Source organism: Drosophila ficusphila, unplaced genomic scaffold (assembly GCF_018152265.1).
Source record: "Drosophila ficusphila isolate 14025-0441.05 unplaced genomic scaffold, ASM1815226v1 contig_198, whole genome shotgun sequence".
Taxonomy (NCBI): domain Eukaryota; kingdom Metazoa; phylum Arthropoda; class Insecta; order Diptera; family Drosophilidae; genus Drosophila; species Drosophila ficusphila.
In genome coordinates, this window is record NW_025064092.1 from 7,524,090 (window position 1) to 7,546,806 (window position 22,717).

The following is a 22,717-nucleotide window of genomic DNA, read 5'->3' on the forward strand; positions in this document are numbered from 1 at the left end:
CTCGGTTCGGTTTGTGTGTTGAGACCAAGTCCAGTGTCGGTTTGGCATGCAAACGCAGAGGAGGCGACGCCCGGTGCACATATTTTATAGCATTGTGCATATGAATCTCCTGGCCGGTTGCTGCCGCTGCCTCACCGCATCGATTGCAATTCGACTGCTGTTCATCTTTGCCGGGGCAACAGCAACAACAAGAGAGTAGAGAGGCGAGGCCCCAAGGAGGATTAAGGTTCGGGCAGATCGGGAGGTTTATGTTGGTGGAGGAGGTAGGAGTAGAGGTAGAGGTCCCTTGCTGTCTCCCAGCGGAGGGCCAAAGAAGACCAAGTCGAAGCTAGCAGCGATCGCTTGTCGCTTGTATTAATAAAACATTAATTACCCACTTGATACTCGGTCAAGTCGCTGGCTTCAATGCTGCAATGCACTGGACGAAAAATCGGGGAAATAATACTTCTAATTATTGCTTTATTGGCCTGTTCACTCATGAGTTTAGTTAGGTTTTGTATAAGTATTTTAGGAAATGGATATATTTATGTAGAAATATACAAAACTCGTATCAATGCACATTTGGTCTCAGTGTGTTGCCGTGCTTCAATGCTTCAATGCCTTGGTGCTTTCTGCTACGTTGCACCGATGCTGGGATGCTGCGATGCTCCGATGCTGGGATGCTTCGATGGTCTATGAGGTGTCGTTGTAGGTGTTGCATGGGCTTGGCTGGTGGTCCGCGAGTTAGACGCGCCTGCTGATGCCGATGATGATGCGCAAAATTGATGGGCACACGGCCACCGAATGCTGTCAGCTTGTGTTGCCGTGTTGCTTTGGCGAATTTTTGGTCAAGGGGTTGGGGTCACCAGTATGGCTTTCATTCACCTTTCAAAGGTAGTTGAGTTGCCGATTGATGGGGGTCAACTGGGGTTGAGTGCTCCAAAGGGAGGGGTTTTTAAAAAATGAAAGAATACAGAATTCAATACAGAAAGAATACTGGAACTTAAACCTTACAAATTTAAAGATTTAATAAGCATTTCTCTTATCGATCAACTTATATGCCCTCTGATTCCTCTTCTATTACGCTCAATTTCCCTGGCAAACCAATAAATAAATAAATGAATCTCTACCTGGCAATCATCCGGGTCTATGAGCCCAACAAATTGATGGGCATGTCGTCATGCTAATTGTACGTGTGATTATTTTGACAGCGAGGCAGAGGCGAAGACAACTTCCGATGTCGAAGTTGTCGCTGTCAAATTAAAAAGGCAATCATGCGTTCAAACGTCAAATTTAACAGCTTGGAACTGATTTCAGGCAGCAGATCGCACCGAAAACGATGGTACATGGTCCAAAAACACCGAGAGCGAACACCCACTTAACTAATCGCATGATTAATGATGTCAAACTGGCACTTGAGGCGAACTCGGCTCGGCTTCTTCATGGCTGTTCCATCTTCATCTCACATCTCCCATCTTCATCCTCGGTCCTCGGTCCTCGGTCCTCAGTTCGCAGTTCTCAGTTCCCAGTCGTCAGTCCCCAGTTTCTTCTTCGACACTATATACCGATCCCATGGCGATTCCCCATCCGATTTCCAGTAGGTGCATGTTGGGCCTGCCAATCGCAGCTGTGACGCTTGAATGACAGGTGCTGACAGGTGATAGATTATTGCTGGCGTGCTGCCGATGTTTCTGCTGCAATCATTGGACCTTGCGTGATTTATACCGAAAAAAATTGAGGCACCCAGGAGGCGAAGACTCTCGCGCACACACACCAAATTATGTGTTCCTGATTATGCGAATGTCACTTAAAAAAATATATATTATTTCACATATTTAACTTGGGTTCGAACAAATTAATAATTAACCTTTTCAATTTGAACAATTTTTTGACTTTGATGCTTAAGGGGAATGTTGATAAAAAATATTTAACTTATTTTTGAACCATTAGCTTTTTCTCGCTGTGATTTTTTTAACCGAAGGAAAAATCGCGTTGGTATCGCCGCATATAAAAAATTAAATGCATCCAAGCAAGCAAGCAGCCTGCGGGTAATTGATCTGTTCGATCAAGGGGCGATCGGCCACGCCGTAATGAGGCTCCCCAGTCAGTTTCCTGGGTGGGTGAAAAACGGAATGGGGAAACGGAATTACTTGGCACCACTTTGAGCATAATTAATGATTGCAGCGGGTCCTTTCGGTTTGTTGCCCTGTTAGCTGATTGAGCTGATTGAGTTATCAATTTGTTTCGTACAACTGAACAATGGAATAAAAAGAAGAAAGGAATACGCACCGGATTTATACTTCCGTTTCGATTTCAGTGGATGTGATAGAAGTTGATTGATTTCTTTAAAGCTTTATTTTGGCCGTTGATTGTGTTGTTTCATACTGCAGATCAAAAGCAAAACCTGGGAGAAACCCAACACCCGAATCGTTCTCATTATAGTCGATTTGAGTGCCATCCATGTCCTTATCCTATCCAAAAGATTTGAAGCGATCCGATGCCACGTAGTGACCGCGGGCGCTGACAATTGATTTGTCATCACAATTGGACGTGGCCCAGAGATCTTGGCCAGAGATTTGCCATAGTCGAATCAATCAAAGGCACCAGACTCGAGGTAAAGGCAAATCAAATCGCCCCAGCAAAGCAAATACAAGAGAGTACCCCGGTGATCGCGTCACGTACATGGAATTGGGTTGGCATCGGTTTTTCTGTTGAGTTCGAGTTGAGCTTGGGTTCTCGTCCCGGGTTCTCCGTTTCTTTTCTTTTTTTTCAGCTCCGTCTCGCAAGTCTCAAAGTCTGGCAGTCTTTGAAGGCTACGGCAAGGTGCCGTCGAAGCCGTTTACTAGAACGAATTTCGTTAATTTTTATTGTGATTTCCTAGAACCGAACGACAGTCAAAGTCTTTGGCCTGGTAAATCACGAAAAAGTGTCGGCGGACACGCGCCTCTAAAAGCCCAGCGAGCGTTCCAATCGAATCGAAATGCAAATTATGCAACGCCGCCAAATGATGTGGGACAGAAATGCGGGGAAGGGAATGGGGGAGTGCTCTGCAGTTAATTTTTAACGACGCCAGTTTTGTGCATTCAGGCGCTACAAATTGTTTATTGTGGGGGCCCCGTGCCCCAAATCTTACTTGCCGGTTGTTGTTGTTTTTATTTATTTTGTTGTTGTTGTTGTTGTTGTTCCACAGAGAGCGACTTGTCGTCCAAGAGTTTCCATCATCAAATGGAATTCGCTGTGGTCAGACCTCGTCGTCGTCTTTTATCTTTTAGTTCTGCAGTTTGGTTTCCTGAGACATTCAATCACGTGTTGCGGGGGACGGCGTCCAAAAAAATCTGATCTTGTTGACAGCTATTTGGAAAAGCTGTTAAGTGTTTCTTGGGTGGGAAATATCCAGAACTATCCAGAGTTTTTGGTATTCATTTTTAAGGATTTGTTGCATCCAAACCTTTTTGTCTGTAGCCCTTCCTGGTCGCCCCATTATCCTTTTTGAGAAGCCTTCTCAAGTCGCCAAGAACCCCACCCCTTGGTAGCATAAGCATCTTGTTTAAGCTGGCTGTTTAGGCATGCAAATCACGGAGTCAGCCGGCAGTCATCGTCTCGTGTTGAGGAACGCGCGTCAGCATCATAAAAATGTCATTCCAAAGGGGCACTTTATACCGGCTGGGATTCGCGACTTGCTCCACTGTGCGAGAAGTGAAGATCGCCGAAGAAGCGGCAGGCAGAATGAACGATTTGTGTGTTTTAGATTGAAATCAAAATAAAGCTCAAAGGGACAGCCGACAAGCGACGAAGCCCCACCATTTCCCTTAGCCACCGATTCTTGGGATACTATCTTTTTTTTTTTTTTTTTTTTTTTTTGTTAAGGCAGTAACCTTTTGCAATGGGCCGCATGTGTGTGTGATTTGTCAAAACTCTTACCGTCGCCAAATTGCAGATAAGGCAAACAGAGAGGCTCAGACGGCGGCTTGCCGTCTTTTATATTTATACTTTATACTTTGTTGTATTAATTTGTAAGGTGTCATAAACTTATTGAATATCTTGACATCGCGCTCTGGGTTCTCTTGGATCTTGGTTCTCTGCTGTTCGTTTCTCGTGAATACGAATTGGCTCGTCTGCAGCTAATTGGAAGTGGCACAAAAGCTACCAGATGTGGTGCCTTCAGCTTTATCGTATTTTAACATCGGATGAATATGGCTTACAATTTGATATCAAAGTGATCAAAAGAAAGTTCGGATGGCTCTCCCTACTCATCCTATTTCGTTGGTTTGACTCGTGTGTCAATAATGTCAAACGGAATGTCAACAGCCCATGGCCACGCGTCAGTCGCAGTTCATATCAGACATCGCGGGCCCTCGATCTTCTTACCCCCTTCCATTGGCCCCCCGCCCCCCTTGGTCTCGCACCGCCCCCGCCCCCGCCCACTTTTCCGACAAATAATTCGACCGACGGCTCGACTCTCATTAACATAACAAGTAAAGTCAACAATGGAAATTGTTGTCTAAACAAGACGCAAGCGGTCGCAACGTTTCAATAAACGATGCCGGTCTTCGTTCGTCTCTTTTTTTTTTTTTTTTTTTGGGCGTTTTGATTGCTGCAGAATTTATTGAGGCTGTGGTAAATATTCGGGGCTCGTTCAAAAGAAATCAAACAAGTAATTTGTTTACTTGGCCAGGGCATAAAATGAGTAAGCGGCAGGAGAAAGCAACAATCGCAGGGGAGAACGCTTAGGAGAGTTAAGAGAAGAGCCGCAGAATTGTGAGGGAGTATCGTTTGGAGCGATAAATGCGGGTAACCATCATGATAATTTCACAAGATCGCCGATCCCCGGCAATCAGATAGTGGTTATAAAATTCGCATTTAATGGCACAAATAAAAAGACTGCAGAAACAAACTTTCCAAATTGAAATTTTAAAGAATACAAAGGCATAACAAGAGCGGGTTGATCTTGTATTATTTTGATATCGGTAATTAAAGCCCTTTTGTCACTCCGATAAATCAATCGAAAAGTGTCATCATCGCCTTCAAAATCCCATTGCAAGATCATCAATTTGCAATGACCTTGCATTGTGGTGATCGTCAAATAAAAATTTGCCCAACAACCGATCAACGGTGTGTAGTGGAGATTGCAGATTTGTGATTGATTTATGGCGATTACTTAACTAATTGCTTGTTCACGATCACTTTATTGCTTGCTTGGCCCGGTGATCACGAACCGAAACCGAAACTGAAACGACGACTCTCAACCCAAATCGTATTACGGATGACAAACGATTCATTTCATATTCACATGTATGCTAGGAACCAATGCTGAAAGATCAGGCCCAGAGATTTATCTCCCGTTTTTTGGTTGTTTTGGGGGAAAATAGGGGGGATGGTCCAACGGATCACGTCTGCAACGGAAACTTTTAAGGAGCATTCTTATTTGTTTCATAGAATTCGTATAGATGCACCAAAGATGGATGGAGATAGGCCATGTCCGATGCTGACAAATCACCTGTAATAATTCAAAATGTGTTGCTACTCTTTGGGACCACGTTTTTTTTTTTCCTATTTTTCTGCCATTGTCTTTTTCGATCTTAAATGGAAACTCTGTCTATTCTTATTGATGGCCTTGCCTGCCTACATTCTCCTTCGAGCGGCACTTTCACTTTTCCCTTCCCATTTCTCCTTCTAATGAGCATCCTTTACCTGTGGTTAAGCACATAAAAAAATACTATGTATTTTATAAACACTTATAAATCTAGAAAATATTTACTTTAACAGATTTTGCAGTTTTATTTTTTAACCCTCCAGTTATATTTACTAACTCAATCCGAAATGTTATCTTTGTATATATTTATTTTTTGTTGTAATTTTTCCAAGTGTAAGGCAAGGGCAAACCCTCGAAGCAAATTATTGGGTAATCTCAGTCAAATCGATCGATTATATCGATGGCCAGCGCTTCAATCTGCTGCCTAGTTGCCGTGTTTTTAGAACAACAAATAAGTCACGGGCTCGGAAATCGATCTGGGCTTAGGCTACCTAACTAACCACCGATCGCTGAAGGTATATATAAGGGATATATACCCCGACCCCGATTTGTGGTCTCTCTTGTTTATCTGACGCTGGTGGTCCCCAGGTTTTCGTGTTTTCGGCTGCATCAAATTTTGATTTATCTTGTGAATGCACCTTTGTCTGCGCATTGTTGGCTCTAAATTTAGACCGCTGTTTGTTGTTGGTGTTCACACCTTCTGGCCAACAACAGAATAACTGGCAAATGGACAGCGACAAATTCGTTACAAGTCGCTGGAGGGGAAAGATATTGGATTCCCCCAGTGGAGGCTTGCGACAAGTCCTCGAAGATGGCCACTTGTGCTCACTTTGCTTAACAGCAAAATGCAATAAGTGTAGGAGCGCTAAATTTGCAACGTTGTTGCCGCACCCAAAGGTCCACTAAAAAAGATAATTATCTAACCCTTTGAATTCTAGATTTAACAATACATATAATTTTTCGAATAACATTTTAAGCCCGTTTCTTTGCACAATAAATGCCGTTACTGAGAATTTGAGGTTTTATACAGAAGTGATAATATTTTTTTTTCAGTGAATTTACTTTTATGTGAATCCTACCTTTCTTCCACCTGACTGTTTATGTATTTAGTAGGTATAATTTTTGTTACATGATCATGATTACCGCTCGAAATCAAGGGAGTAGCTTACAGGCACTGGAACTAGTAACCCCTTGCCAACTGACCTGTTCAAATCGCCCGATTCGATACGTTAACGAATTGGTGGTTGCACTGGGACTCTAGGACATCGACCAATCCATTGGGGGATGGCAAAGAAATACGCAATCCGACTGCTTTACGCTCCATATGCCACGTGCAGCTCACACAGAAGTCGTTTTAAAATTTGAGAAGACAGCCAACGGAAAGAAGAGTCCAAGGCAAATACTTCGTACAAAATTCATTGAGAAATTTTATGCAACATAAATTTTGCGTGCAGGATTTGTGCCTGGCCGTCATCCAAGAAATCGGACAAAAATGCGGGGCGGAAAACTCAATCACAAGTGTAAGGGGACGGGCTGCGGGTTTCAATTTTAAAACCAAACGAGCGACGACCCAACGACCCTGACTCCCGCCCGCCCATCAACCCACTGAGACCACAAGGCAGTCAAAAACAAGAAAGGAAGCTAGCTTCGGCAAGCCGAAGCTTATATACCCTTGCAGTCATCAAACATATCGAACAAAATACATAAAGGCTAACAACATCGAAGCTATGACGACTTTTCTATTAATTTTCCATATTTTCGACTATTGTTCATATGGCAGCTATATGATATAGTCGTCCGATTTTGATGAAATTTTTTTCTCGGGTCAAGGGTAGTTCATAAAGTCGATGTTGTAAAAATCATGCTCGTGGAATAAAAAACAACAACGTTATAATTATTTTGCCATTATTTCTATATATATTTTTTGATCTTTCCTATGGCAGCTATATGATAGGGTTATTCGATTTTGATAAAATTTAATCCGAAATTTAATAACCGTTAGAAAACGCCATCTTGAAGAATTCAAGTCGATCTGATCAAAAACAACGGAGTAATAATTTTTTGTCCTTTATTTTTTTGACCTCTTGTATGGGAGCTATCCGATATAGTCGGCCGATCCGGCTCGTTCCGACTTATATACTGCGTGCAATAACTACACATCTTTTGGGAAAGTTTCAGCAAGATAGCTTTAAAACTGAGAGACTAGTTTAGGCAGAAACGGACAGGAGGACAGACGGACAGACGGACAGACGGACAGACGGACAGACAGACAGACGGACAGACGGACAGACGGACAGACGGACAGACGGACAGACGTACAGACGTATTTCGACTCAGATCGTGATGCTGATCAAGAATATATATACTTTATGGGGTCTGAGGTGTCTCCTTCACTGCGTTGCAAACTTCTGGCCAAAATTATAATACCCTTTGCTCTGCAAGGGTATAAAAACAAGAGCCAGAAGGTGAAAATAATGTTTGACACCGAATTTTGCAATTCCCTTGCTCAATAACAGAATAGTACTGTATAAATATGTGTCGCTAAAATAGTAAATAATATATATTTTAGAAAAGAAAAATTCTAAACACCAGTAATAGCTACTCAAACCTTAAACCTAATAAAATAGTAAAGTATACTTGTATGTTATATATATATTAGAAAAGAAAAATTCTCAATTCTTAATTGAACCAAATAAAAAACAAATTATTATTAGTACTTACTAAGCTGAAAAGTATATTGTAAAATATAAACCATTATCTTGCAAACCTCTTCTAAAAGGGAATAAACTTTTCTGGGTTGGCAGGCAAAAACCAGAACAAAAAGCAGCCCCTTGAAAATGCTTGGGGATCAAGGACTTCGACACACGGCAGGACGACAAAACGGGACACTCGCTTGGTTCACTTTTGGTTTTTGGGCTTTATTCTTTGTCGGTTTTGGTCGTTTGTCGGTTTTTATGGCTTTTTGATTTGCCATTTCTGGTAGCAAATGATCAAAAATTGAATGAAATTGTTATTTTAAAGTGGAACATGTCCTTTTTACAACCAAGAAACGAGAGAGAGAACCTTTCAAGATTGAGGGGTTCGACATGCCCGTTTTGTTGCGGGTTGTTAGTTTTAATAAGGGGCAACATTTGTCAATGAGTGGACTTTTGATTCCGCTACTGCACTCCCTTAGTTTCTTCTTTTTTTTGTGGAGCAGAAGAGCGCATTAAAATTTTCATTTCCATAACCATAGACGTTTAATTTGGAAATTGAAAACTTTCCAAGCGATAAAATTTGCCCACGCCCATTGTCAAGACGCCCAAAAATCGTCGTCACATGTGAGTGTTTTGCAGGTGCCGTCTTTTCAGAAAAGACAATAAAATGCGCCGGGACGGAAAACAATTAAAATATTTGCTTAAATTACATTCACACATTTGTGACGTTGTCGGTTTTGGGTAAATTGCGGGCTTGGACTTGAAGTATTTTATTTTTCATTAACCCCAAGGCACATCTGCAAACTGTCCTAGCTCTTCGAGCACATTATTATTTATAAATATATATGATCCAATATTTATTAGCCATAAAGCCCAGCAGGCGCCCAGAAATCAACAACCACCCCGCACCGGATGTGCTTTTTTCACTGGAGTGTCCACTGCTTTGCCCACTGAGCCGACTCTAATGAACTTTTTGTCATCGCAGGGCACACATGGCCAACATGTGGGTTATTTGCTCACAAGGGGAAAAGGGCAAATAATTCCCTCATAACTAATGAAAATCAATTGGAAATATATCTCAGATATAGGTCTTTAATCGGTCATTTTAATTAAACCCAATAGAATTTATACTTGTTGAGTTCCGGAAGAGAAACTTCACTTCGTACATTGTATTTCAAATTTAAAGTAGTCCTAAAAACATAAGCATTGAGTAAATGTGGATTGGCGGTTCAGAAAGGGTCAATCAAAGCAAACTTTTAATTGCTCCCGTTCGGCAAACGCTCTCCTTGAGTGTTTGCCCTTTTATTATATTTTATTTTTTATGTCATTCCGGTCGCTTCGACTGTCATTTCGTCAGCAGCCAATCCGTCCGCTTCTCCATTTGCCCGGTCATGTTTGGCCATGTTTTATGTGTTTCGTTTCCATTGAAAACCCCAAAGAGCCGAAAAACGAGCAGCCACAAAAATTATTTGTAAACGGCGGCTGTGACAATTTTTTCTGTCTTTTCGTTTATCCCATTCCGTGGAAGTTGCCTGGCCACTAAAACAAAAAAAAAAAAAAAAAAACAAGCCGGTGAAAAAATTAATTGGAAATTTTTATGTCTCAAACATGTTGTAAGCGCAGAGCGGCAGCAGCGGCGGCAACAGCAAGTTCGAGGTTAATTGTTTGATTTTCTAACAAAAAATATAAATAATTTTTAAGGCCAATCTTTCGAGAGCGCGCTACCTGGGAAGACAAGCACAGGAAATGTTTGAGTTTTTCAGTCAGTTTTTGGGTCGGGACAAGCCGGCCTATTACAAATTTCTCAGCCCGCGTTTCCGGAGAGTGTAAACAGTGAACGCCATGCAAATCGCTGGGATGAAGTTTTGACCCAGGCCCAAAAGATGACCAAAACGGTCAGTTTCTTCTGGGAATTCTGCGAAGAACACAGCCACAACTAAGTTTTGAGTAAAGGGTTTCTAGATCAATATGATTTATTCACTTTAATTAGAGTTTTGCTAATGTTAAACAAGAAAGCTTTTCAACTGTCTTGAAGTTTTCAGCCCTGGGTTTCGTGTAATAACATCGATAAAATCGATCGTTTCTATCGTGTATCGATTTCCTTTGACAGTAAACTGTTCTAGTTTCCAACAGCTATGAGCTTTCCACAGTCGTCGGCTGAAAACAGCTAGAAGAGCAAGTGTCCCAGTTACAAATATTGCAAATGCGAAACCTGAGTGCAAGTGTTTACAGAAAGTGCTCCAAAAGCAATCCCTTGTGGGTGCCTGATAGACGCGTCGCCGAAATCCGATACATTCGGTTCTCAATTTGTACAAATTCCAGCGAAATTTGTCGCCAAGCCAATCGATTGGGTCTCAATTCCGCGATTCGGAGTGGGAGTGTTAGAAATGACATATATCCGATGGCGCCACAAAAGACACTCTTTCGCTGCTGACTGAGATTTTGTAGCTTCTTTTTTTAGTTTGTGCTTCTGCACTGAGGCGCCACGTGCTTTGTTAGGGATTCTTATGAAGGGAAAGGGTCCAGGGAGAAGGCGTCTACGATTTCCTGTCCGTTGCAAATTGTTTTCCCTTAAAAAAAAGGCGACGAATACTCGATAGTCGAACAGAGGCCGCCGATCTAAGAGTTTTATCTACTTTGCATAATGCAAGAGGAACTATGCTCAGTCCGATGGGTACATGGACTTGTAAAAACTTTGTTGTTGAAATAAAACTAGTCAGAGATAATAAGTTTATCATTGACACAATTGCATACAATTAAATAATCAATTTAATATTTTTCAGATTAAGCAAGAGGACTTGCGCCTGAAGGATTTACATTGATTTTTAAAAAATTCATTAAGGTAAGAACTTAACAAAATATATATTTAATTTTTTTTACTGGTGAATGATTTAAATACCCGAAAATAAAATGCGTAGCGCATTAATTTCCCTGCTGCGGCTTTGTTGGGTGTATGACTCTCGGTTGAACTTCGGTTTTGCTCAGCGAGTTAGCAAGCAAGTTGGTTGTTTCGGAATTGTTTATTTTACTTGCCGATCTTCCGGCTGCTACTGGCTTGGCCTGGCTTTATGGTTATGGATACAGTAGCGCAGATCTCCAGAGCTGCAGAGCCTCTCAGTTGCCTCAGTGTTTCGGGCAGGCGCAATCACAGGGAGCAACAGTAGCAATGAATTTGCATGTAGTACATGAAAACCGTGATCTTCAATTTGTTGTTGCCGTTGCCGTTGCCGAGGAGTGAGGATTGGGGATCGAGGATCGGAGATCCGGATCGGGGCTTTTGGTTTGGGCCTGGCCTGGCATGGCGTTGCTTCGAACTGGTTACAGGGCCGCCGGACTTAGCAACATGCCAAAAAAAGTTTTGTAACATTATTTTAAGGTGCCGGCTTTTGCGACTGCATTTGCTACTTTGGTTCTTTGATTCGCTGCCTTACTGCTTGCCAGATTGCCGGCTAGCAACACCGAGAAAATATTCCATACCATGAACTTACTATGGGTTATTTACAACATTTATTTATTTTTATCTCAAATATTTTAAAGAACATATGGCTTAATATATTGAATTGTAATATAGTTAACCCATTTTCAATTGGTTCCTTTGCAAAATCAAATGAGAATTTATTTTAATCATACAAATAGCATCAAAATGGTTTTATTTAACCTGTTATTTTTATGTTTATTGTAGAAGAGTATATTTCTCACTGCACTTCTTCTGGCTCGTTGCAAGTTGTCAAGCTTGCCATGGCAAATTTGCGATCAAGCGACAACAACAGTGACAACAAGAGCCGGTGACGGGACGCCCAATGTCCCAGTGTCCCGCTGCCTTCCCCCTTCCACTGTCGCAGCTCCCCTGCGTCCCCAGCCAATCTTAACCATTTCCATATGCAACACACTGTGTGTGTTGCCTGTGAGCAGCCAGGCTTCTTGGGTTTCAGCGCTGTACATCACGTTGCCTTGTTTGCCATCGCAGCTTCGGGCGGACAGAAAACTTCCCTCTGGGGTCCCAAAAGCTAAGATCCCCTCTATCGTATAGAGCCCCAGCCCACATCCCACGTCCCACATCCCCTCCCCAAAGTCGGGCCTGAACTTTATTGACCATATTGATTGCTGCTGTATTGATCGCTTGTTGCTGATAACAAACGAATGGCAACAGTGCACAGTGGGATTCGAAGTTGCAGATGCGCGGTGCAAAGGTTTGACACATCATGCGAGACACATACTTTTTTTTTGACGTCCTAGTGCTTCGTTTATGCAGGATTTTTGTGGCAAAAAAAAAAAAGAATTTTATACTAAGTTTAACTGAGAATATTGAGAAACAATAGTAAATATACTGTGAAAATATTGATTTGCAGTAGGTTTTTTATTTATACTCAACTCACCGATCAGCTCGTTATTGTTTATTATTATAAGCACATAAACCTCCAATTTGTAAATAAATTCCTTCGCATAAACATGCCTAGCGATGGCTACCGACCTGGTACAAAAGTCAGCGGGTGGTTCCTCCTCAACTTCTTCTTCTGAGTCTGGGATTCGAGGGGATCTGGAGAATTTGGAAGCTTGAAGGCACTGGCACTGAGCAAAATTCACTCCGGCACGTTGCATATTCATAATTTCCAGTTGGGGATTTATCAATTGCACATCTCAGTCATGAAAACGCATAAACATTTCAAAATGCCTGGCATGGGTCAATAATTTGACATGAACGAAACAATATGCAGACACGTTCGCCAAGCGGCGACGTACGGTGGGTTAAGGAGGCAGAGGAGGGTTAAGGTCGCCTGCCAGATGGCATCCAATGAATTGTGGCCAAGCAGCGCTTTCAGCCAAATCAGCTCTCTGTGTTCACATATCCAGTATACTTCATACACATACATACATATATATATTTATACATTTATGCTTGGCCCATTGATGATGTGTGAATAATTGAAAGCGGCAGCAGGTTGCATTTTCGCAGGGACGGAGGCTGCAAAAGTTTAGAGGGTGAGGTGAAGGGGGGCAACAGCAAAGAGGAAGCTTTTGCAGTCTTCAGCTGCTGCTTTAACTTTCAAGCCTAGTGGCTGAGTTGTCTGCCAACAACAAGCTAGCAAACACTCCATAAAAAACCTTCAAGCGCAAGCAAGATCATCAGCAAAAAGGGGAATTTAACCAAGGGAAAAGGGGAGAAAGGAAACTATCACTAAGAATTGGACTCTTTTCCAGATAGAGAAAATTATTACCAACTGATTCTTTGATAAGCAGTGTAATAGGTTCATCATTTACATTTGAAGTTCTTTGCATACAAGCTTTAATAATTAATAAATAAATATTTTTAGAAAAATACATAATATAAAGCAGTAAATTTGTTCTATGTGCAGAAATTAAATTTCTTGGTTGTGTTAAAGACCTAAAAAAAGTGAATGGGAGAGATGGGGGACTGCGAAGTTAGTGAGGGAGTACTAAGAGACGCCCACACACATGCTCGCAGTTTTTCAAATTTTTTTCTTTTTCGACTACTTGGAGTGTACGCACATACACACACTCACACACACACACCCACCTTTGGCGAATCGCGCAAAGACATGGCCATAAAATTTGAAAATCCCCAAATGCAATCCCGTTCTTCTTCAGGGCTTTCTTCTGCATATTTCTCTCTGCCGGCTATTTTGTAATTAATTTATTGCCTCGATGGCGCGACTTTGCGAAGTGTCAAAACTTTTTTTTTAATAGGTGTTGCAAGTCAGTCAAAGCTGATCTCCCTCCTTTCCCGTTTTCGCCCCATTCCGATCTCGATTCCGAGCCGATTCGCGACTCTCCGAGGATCCTGAACCAGGCAAGACAAGATCAAAGCGTGGCTGACTGGCCAAAAAGAATTCACTTTCTATTTTCTGCGATTTAATTGATATTTCGCAGCGCTGTGTCTGTGGCATTTCCCCACCAGCCCCACCACTCCTCCCCCCTGCCCACGAGCATCAACGTGACTAATGTCCTGCTCAATAGACACTAAAGATGCATTACCCACTACCCGAGCAAGTGCACTGGCAGAAATTTGTTGTTCATTCATGCTAACAAAATGAAAAATCAAATGTAAATGGCTATGTAATATTGAAATGTTTAGAGATTTTATTATTTGTATTATTGCAAACACTTTTTTTTTATATCACATTTCTTTGACAAGTTTTTTTTTTTTTTTTTTAGACTATAACATATTTTTTTGCAGTGTGACAAACCGAACCGAACCAAACCGATCCAAATGCGGGACCAGACGAGACCCATCGCGAGATCTGCGTTCACAATTGCATTTTAATGCAAATTTGGTGTCAACGCAATATCGACCATGACAGACGCAGTCGCCGTCTCCTTCTCCTTTTTTCGTCTCCATCTCCAGGTCTTCCAGTCTTCCAGTCTTCTGTCTTCTGAGCCCTCTCCACCGAACGTTTGCCGTCTCTTTCCCAACGCTCACGCACTTCTTCGGCCATCTCTTTCTGCGCCGCATAAGGCCATCTCTTTCGACGGTGTGTAAGTGGCGGCTGCTGGGTGTTAAAGTGACTGATTAAGTTTGTGTGGCTGTTTTTGTTGCCGGGGCTGCCTTTTGACGCTAAACGAATTATACGCTTACGTAGGTGGCAGACACTCTGGCAAAAATCGGAGAAAGAAGCAGAGCAGAGCAGAGCAGAGGGACCCAAATGAATTGAGACGCGCCAGAAAAGTTATAAATATTGTCCCTAGAGGGGCGTCATCGCCGCCTTGTTGTTGCCTCTTTTGCGATTTTGGCCCGATGTTTTTGCAGATTCAAAACGTACGGCGATCCTTGTGTAGGCGTTGCGAAAAATATGTCTTTACAAGAGAACTTTACCTCCAGGGGGGGTGAAAGTGGCAAACGGGGGGGGATAATCGCCTCGAGGGAATTATGATTTATTTTCAAACTGAATCTTACTTTGAAATCGAAGCCATCATTAAATCGGAGTCTATACTTGATTATCTAGACCCAGCCTTTATAATATTTTTACTGTTTAAAATCTCTTAACTCTAGCATTTTCTTCCATTCCCATTCCTCATTCAACACGACATCTAATAAAGTCGTAAAAAAATCGCACGCACTCGTAAAAGTTTCTCGGATTTATGATCTTTCCCGATTTAAACTGCTTCTGTGGTGCCGCGGCTACAGTCGTCTGATCATCGGCTAGAGATCGGTCATGCTTTCGAATATATATCCCGCTCGGTATCAGTATCGATGTACTCGAACTTGGGTAATTCAAACCTTTTCCAGCCTTTCGAATCGGTTTATGGCGATCATAAAGCGGTGGGCTGCCGGGTCTACTTGTCTACCTGTTGCCCTGCCCCTGTTGTCCATTGAGGCAAATATCCACCATTGATGTTTATCGGTCGATTGGTGAAAGTTTTATGGCTTGTTACGCTCGTAACTGTCCTAGCTACATAAATACTCCCATCGGAAAAATGGTAGCGATCGGTCTTTATGGCCTCGAGATGTTATCTAATCTTCGAAGGGTTTCGCCACACTTAAAATCAGTATATATCAATTTTAAACTAAGACATCGATTGCCATTCGGGTGTAATTACATTTTCCAGAAGCCTTTTAAAATCTTATATCAGATTAATTTAATGCATCTTATGCACAGGGTAATAAATAATATCCCATAAATGAAAGTCTTAGCCAGCTACTTCATAATTCACAATTTTCAATTGCCTTTGAGTCTCTATTGTGATTGAATATCCTCGACCGCTTGCAAGGACATTTTTTTGGTAGGGGAAGCGATTTTCAATATCTTCGGCGTGTCATTTCCTATGGCTCAATATATTATTGCTTCCTGTCGCGCTTTTCCAGCTTCCTGCGATAACCTGCCTGGCGGACATCAACCAGTTCCCCTCTTTGTGTTTTTTTTTTGTGTTGGTTTGCTGCCTCCAACGCATTTCTGAAGGAAACTTAATCGAGCAAAATAAACCGTTTTCATATGCTCGAATTGAGGCAAACACGTCGCATTACAAGAGGGGAGTATTGTCATTCGCTTTGGTTCTTTGGTTCTTCGGTTCTTCGGTTTTTTTTTTGGGGAACCAAGGGGTTGTCTCTCCACTCTTTTTTTTTTTTTTTTTTGCGCGCACGGATTTTCTTGTTCACTTCACGAGCCGTTCGAAATGCGCGAAATAGCTCAGGTTTTGAAGGAAGGGAACGGCTGTGTCGAAGATATGCTGCCTTTGTCAAAGGATTAGCACTTCCTTTTCGAAGGAGCGAAAAGCAAAGAAAGAAAGCGAGTTGCTTCCTGCGGGCAAAGACTTTTACTCTGCTTTTTACTAATAACAATTTCAAATCTAAATTCAAAATCTTAAATATGTTTGTATACCATAACTAAATACTTAAATACATGTGTGTTTTATATAAAAGCATACCCCGACTTGCACTTCTTTTCCCCAATGTGGCAAAGATGTTGGATTGACAATGTGCAATATGCGTTGATTTTTTATGGCCTTCAATTTGCCATGGATGTGGGGCTAAATGCCGAACTCCGAGTCGAAGTTGTTTAAGTCGATGCCGATGCTCTGGAGTCGCGCTGTGCTGATCTCGAAATGCAGATAATAATTATTTCAATATGTGTGACTGACTTGCTTGAATGACTGACTGCCAGACGGACGGATGGTCGGATGGTCGGTTGGAGATCGCAGGGCAATGCCAATGCCAAAACGTCGTACCAGATCGTCATCGTCATCGTCATGATCTTCATGATCATTATGCGAGTGGATCAAAACCGCGACGCCGCCAACAACATTTCAGAGTCTTCGCCTGCTTCTCTTTTTTTTGATCTCACAAAAGGTATTTCGAGTTTTACCAAAAGCTAAGATTATTCTAAGGAATGTTTTGGGGTTTTAACAATTAAAAGGAGGTTTTAAAAATGTATTTTATTCAAAATCCCTGTTAATAATATACAAGGAATAAATTCAAACTGCAGAATACTCTTCAATAAAATAGTAATTATAAGGGTATTTGCAATTTCGAACACAAGCGTCGATATTTAATTTCGTTTTCCTTTATTTTTGTTTTATTGCTACTCTGTTTGTGTTTTTGCATGTGCTCTGTTCTTGTTCCTTTTGTTTTTGTTTTGGTTTTGGCATTATTGTTGTTGTTGTTGTTGTTGGTTTTCACTTAATCACTTGTTGAGAGCGAGACGGCAAGTGTTGGGTTTTTAAGTTGAAAATTGAATTTCTAAGAATTACAGAGAATACCAACAAAGTGCCGTTGGCATCACTTGGCCCCCAAAACAAACCGAACAACCCCAATCTGAATCCGAATCCCTCTTCGAATACGTCCCATACGATATGATAGCATCGCCACCACCGATCTGTCTGTCTTAAGTCGCACACATATATATCCCATATCCCATATCCCCTTCATCCCTCATCCCCCATATTCCCCCATCCTTGTTTTCCATATCGCGGCGGGCTTCGTTTCATTACATTGCATTAATTTTGCCAATTAAAAAGTAAATAGAGCCTGCATCCTTTCGCTGAATATCTTACCCAATCTTCCCTTCTCTCTCTCTAAATAAATTGAAAAGGGTAAAAGAAAAAGCACATCTTTCTCGCTTGTGGGCGCGCAAAAGTTTTCAATACGGTTTAATCCAATCTGCACACACGTATTGATAGACGGATGCTATATGCTATACTATATATCTACATGTCTGTATGTTTATTTCGGTTGATGAATGAAAAAGGCAGTGGCACGCCCTCTTGTCTGTTCCCCGCCCTCGGGAATCATTTTTGGATTGCCTCAAGTGCCTGGCTCAATTCAATCAGGTTTTTCTGGGGAAGCCGCACAGCGGTTGGAGATGCGACCATGACAACCGCAGTATTTGGCCCACTGTACCAACCCAAATAATATGTAATTGCCGAAGGGCAGCGAATTTCAACGTAGCTTTTTGGAAAATCAATGAATTAAATAAAAATATTATAATCACATAAATCAAGAGATTTAAACTATGCCAAATTCCTATTTGAAATCTCATCATTTTTCGCTGTTCATTTGGTGACAAGTAAAGTTATAATTTCGTCTCATATGTGTGTATGTTACGTGCCTTTTTTTTTTGGGCGTACTTAATTTTTAGGCGGTGGTTCTTCGTAGTCTTCTTGCGGCTCAAGAGTGGGGCAGGCAATCTTTTGGGGCATCCAGTCGCAACCGTTTTGTGGCGCAATTGTCTCAACCGTCGACGCGTCGCTTGCGTATCGCATATCGCACCTGATGGGCAGGTCCAAAACAGGCGGCTTTAACCGTTCCACCCTTCGGGGCTCCACCTCCTCATTCGTACGTATTCCCCATCTTTTTCGTGACCGGATTGTTTTTGCTTTGCTCTGAGCCAGAGCCCGAGCCCAAGCCAAATCCCCAAGCCAAAGACCCAGACCCAAGTGGCAGCAGCCAACCATTCGTATAATTGTCGATGCGTTAAGGTAATTGTACACCCGGCCAACTGAGGCAGCAGTAAGACCTGGCCAAAAGCAGAGCGGAGCAAGGCCGACTCAACCGACAGCACTGCAAAAAATGATCTACCCGTTTTCAAAACTTTATAGTGATCATTGAACACAGTTAGTGTCTTATCCTCAGTATTGTTTTGTAATTAATAACTCACCATCTTCTCAGGAGTTATTAAAAATAATAGTAACAATCATTTTACTCGTATGAAATTTTAAATATGTAGTATATCTTAAAAATGTTAGAAGTAATGTTCTTATTTTCGTTTTATATAACACAGTAATAAATTTCAGCCAGTGCATATGTGTATCTGTATCTTAAGGCATACCGTTTCCGAAAGGGGGGAGTGGTTTTTTGGCGGATAATGGGTAAAGGGGGTGTCACTCGGATAGATAGCTCTGCCTTCCGTTCAATGCCGTCGCCGCAGTAGTTACCATCGTCGTCGATTCACTCAGTCGTTTCTAAGTTTGCGTTTGTCGTCGTTTGCCATATTGATGGCACGCTCCGCCGCCTGTCTATTCCCCCTTTCCCCTTCCCCCCTTCAATCCCCTTCACCCCACCTCCACACCCTTTTCCCGCCCAATGCCCCCAAAACACCCACAATCCAACTTCCACTTTTGCCGCCCCTGGGGAGCATTTAAAATTTTAGTTTTCTGCTGACAACTAGCATTTTGCCATAGACAGACATCGGTCTTAGTTTGGTTTTCGGTGTTTGGTTTTGGTCTGATTTGCTAGATTTGATTTCAGGAAATCTCAGCCGTCTCTTTCTCTCTCTATCTCTCTCTGCCTCTCTGTCTTTGGCCAACTGCCTGAATGCATTCGGTTTTGGATTCCGATTTGGATACCGATTCCCATTTGGATACGCATTTGTCAAGCCCTTTTGTAAGGCTCATTGTCTTCGACCGCCTTTTGTTGCAATTGAAAAATTATAGCAATTAAATGCTGGTGAAGACCAAACTGAATTGACCAAGGTCCAGTTGGCTTGGCAATGCGAAATGGGATTAGATTCGCTGCTGTTATTTTTTTCTAGAGTGGTGCATGAATGAAAGCGGCAATTCGATATTATATGTTCTGCTCATTGCGCTTTTCGGATGGGTTCGTTGTGGTCATACGTACAATTCAACAGGTGTGCATTTAAGACCTGTGGTTATGCGGTTTTTAATAGTTTGATTTAAAAAAAAAATAGATCCATTCATCTCTACCTCTTTTTGATGTATTTAAAAAAGTGAATAATATTAAATATATTTTTAATTATAATTATTTTGAATTCTGGTTGTCGGCGATCAGGTTTTTATTGGCTTTTGTTTTCAGGATTTTTCTTGAGGGGTTTTTTTTCGAATTCCCCGACATCATCCAGAGTCAATTGCATCGGCACACATACGAGTGTATCACATATATCACATTATATCCGAGGGCCTCGTTTGCTGGCAGTTTTGTACAACTTTTATATGCAGTCATCAACAGCTCATATATATTTTTATTGCCAGCGCGATCAGCGATATGCATCTGAAGCATCAGAAACAAGAAAAAGATCGGGCGGCAGATGAAAATGCGGCTGAATCCGAATCCCAATCCCAATCCGAATCCGAATCCGAACCCCGAATACGAATCCCAATCCAAAAGATCATAATGATGATGATTATGGCGGGAATGCGATGATGACTATTTCTGCGTACAGATTTCCAATAAAAATTCTTCCGACTTGAGTTCGGTTTTCAGCCGGAGTGGAGTTGGAGTCTCCGTATTTCATCTGGTGTGTGAGCGAGATTTACACGCGCTGATACAAGGAATACACAATAAAGGCAGCCAGCGAAGATACGTTAGTCACTCCGATTTGCCGTCTCTTTCTGGCCCTCTTCTGGGCGTTAAGATTTATTTCTTTATTTTGGCAGCCACTGGCGAGTTGTCTCTCTGTTTTATTACCAGGAAATTTGTATTTAATACGTTTTTTCCGCGTTTCTGTAGCGGGTTTCGGGTGCTCGACACTGTCGCCTTTTTTAAGCTTAACCCACTAACCGAAAGGTTCTCCAACTAACTGTCGCCTATCTGGGCCCTCGATCAGCACGCATAGTAGGGGGATAGTACATGTAATATGGGCTTGCCTATGATCCAGTTCAACCCAAATAGTCGGTAGCCAATTTTCAATGGAAGACACACACAATCAATCGGTTCGCAGAAGTGTTTAGTCCGTGGAGAGCTTCTAGCTCATGAGGCCTACATATATGTACATAGCTTCCTATGAATCTTATCGACCTGATGCCGTCCGAATCGATTTCGGGGTACTAGGGCAAGACCCTTTTTTTTGTTGTTGGGAGCAGTCTTACAGAACCTGGCAACATCAATTTGGATTATTAAAAGATTTTTTATTTGGCTTACTGATCCTGGGTGGCCAGGTTGTCCAACTGTCTAGTCTAGTTGATAACGTCGAAGCCCGGTGTTAAAACTTCATTCCAACATTCATAGAAAAACGAATAAAAATTACTTTTGAACATGGGTCGCAGTCAAGTGAGAAGGAAGCCGCATTCGCTACGCTCCTTAACGAATCAACAAAATCAAGAAGAATACTTCTTAACGCCGGAGGAGGCACAGCGATCATCTCAGGAATGGTCGTACATCTGGAAGAAACTTCCTTACTCAGAATCCGTAGTCAGGAAGAACCAATTGAAGGATTTAAGTGCCTACGGCGATTGGCACTTGCCGAACGGGAAATTTGATTTTCAGAAGACCGGCAGGGAAATGCTGATGAATCTGAGTAAGGTCCCCTATCCAAATATGTTTCATCCGCCAGTGGCGTTAGACGTTAGGGGCGATAGTTATCTGCGTTTAAGTGGCAGGCCCTATGTCACCTTTCCAATATTCGAAAGCGCAATGCCGGAGATATATGCCCGGGCAAAGGAGTTTATGGAACCTCCCGAATCGGAAGGAGCCGTGGGCTACGATCTTTGGTACTATGAAACCCCATTTTTGATCAAACGACGGTATACTCTCAAATTTCCATTTGCTTCGAGCAACTTTTGTGGCGATTCATGGATGGATGGCCATCGTTGCGCCAAATTGTACGTTGAACTTAACAATCCACTGGTGGACTATGAAAAACTTCGTCGCTGTTCGTGGGTCAAAAAATCCCCTGATGGGTGGAAGAAAATTCTAGCAGGATTGAGAAAGAAATCGGTCTCCCAGAGGAGTACAAGATGGCTACGACCGCGAGCTGTGATCATCCAGAATTCGGAAACGGAGGAGGTTGAGGATCTGTGGGAGAACTATAAGGAAGATCAGACTTCAGGCGATTATTTTGTGGAGTACACTAACGAGGAAGTTGAAGTGGAAACAGATGCATCTTCGCCATCATCATTTGCCGGGGATGTCAATCCGAAAGTAACACGAAGCCTTTCGGATATTAATCAGGGCTACTCAGAAACCCAACAGATAACCAGGCGCAGTCATAGTTTAAGTCGTCTGTAAGGATGATTTTTTAAAAAATATTCACAATATCACAAATGAACCACATATTTTAAAGTCACTTTCGCTAAAATTTATAGTTACCAACTGTAATCTCAAGTAGATTATTCCCCAAAAGCACCTTTAAGAACACCAGCTCGCCAGCCCATTCGAGAAACAAAATACAAAAACCCTCTCCTTGAGACCCCCTATTCGGATTTCACGCAATTAAAAAGACCAGCAGTTAAACGAGGAAAAAGAGCGGCAATTGTAACAGGCGGCAAGCTCATCGATCAGTTAAAATTAATAAAATACTCAATAAATGCGCTCACAAAAACGTGTGCAAACAATCGATCAATCAGCAATTTGACAGCCAAAGGGGGAGGTGAGTTGGACTCGGAATTCCCGACTTGGCTTTGGCTTTGGCTTGGGATTGCGATGGCGATTGGGTCTGGATGCCGAGTTGGCTGACAGCCAGTCTGCTACCAATCTGCGAGTCGAGACTTCAAAACAATTACACAGCAACATTTCGAAGCGATACAGATACTTAAGCATCTAAGGGGGCTGAATCTGAATCTGAATCGAAATCGGAATTGAAATCGGACAACTGCCACCGTA

The 22,717-nt window shown here is 42.1% G+C and overlaps 2 protein-coding genes across 2 annotated transcripts in view; both read left to right on the plus strand.

Moving 5' to 3' along the window:
* Nucleotides 1–22,717, plus strand: part of LOC108095261 — an 83,437-nt gene that overhangs the window by 34,048 nt on the left and 26,672 nt on the right. Inside the window, exon 2 of the mRNA XM_017196286.1 lies at nt 10,992–11,050. The gene's annotated coding sequence lies outside the window, so the exon portion shown is untranslated. The remainder of the gene's footprint in view (nt 1–10,991; nt 11,051–22,717) is intronic.
* Nucleotides 21,092–22,453, plus strand: LOC108095361. Its single transcript, XM_017196442.1, has one exon. It carries the CDS (start codon nt 21,152–21,154, stop codon nt 22,121–22,123), a length of 972 nt encoding a protein of 323 aa, XP_017051931.1. The 5' UTR covers nt 21,092–21,151; the 3' UTR covers nt 22,124–22,453.

Excerpts from the sequence above, each read along its gene's own strand:
- LOC108095361 (XM_017196442.1), top strand. The coding sequence starts at position 21,152 with ATGGGTCGCAGTCAAGTGAGAAGGAAGCCGCATTCGCTACGCTCCTTA.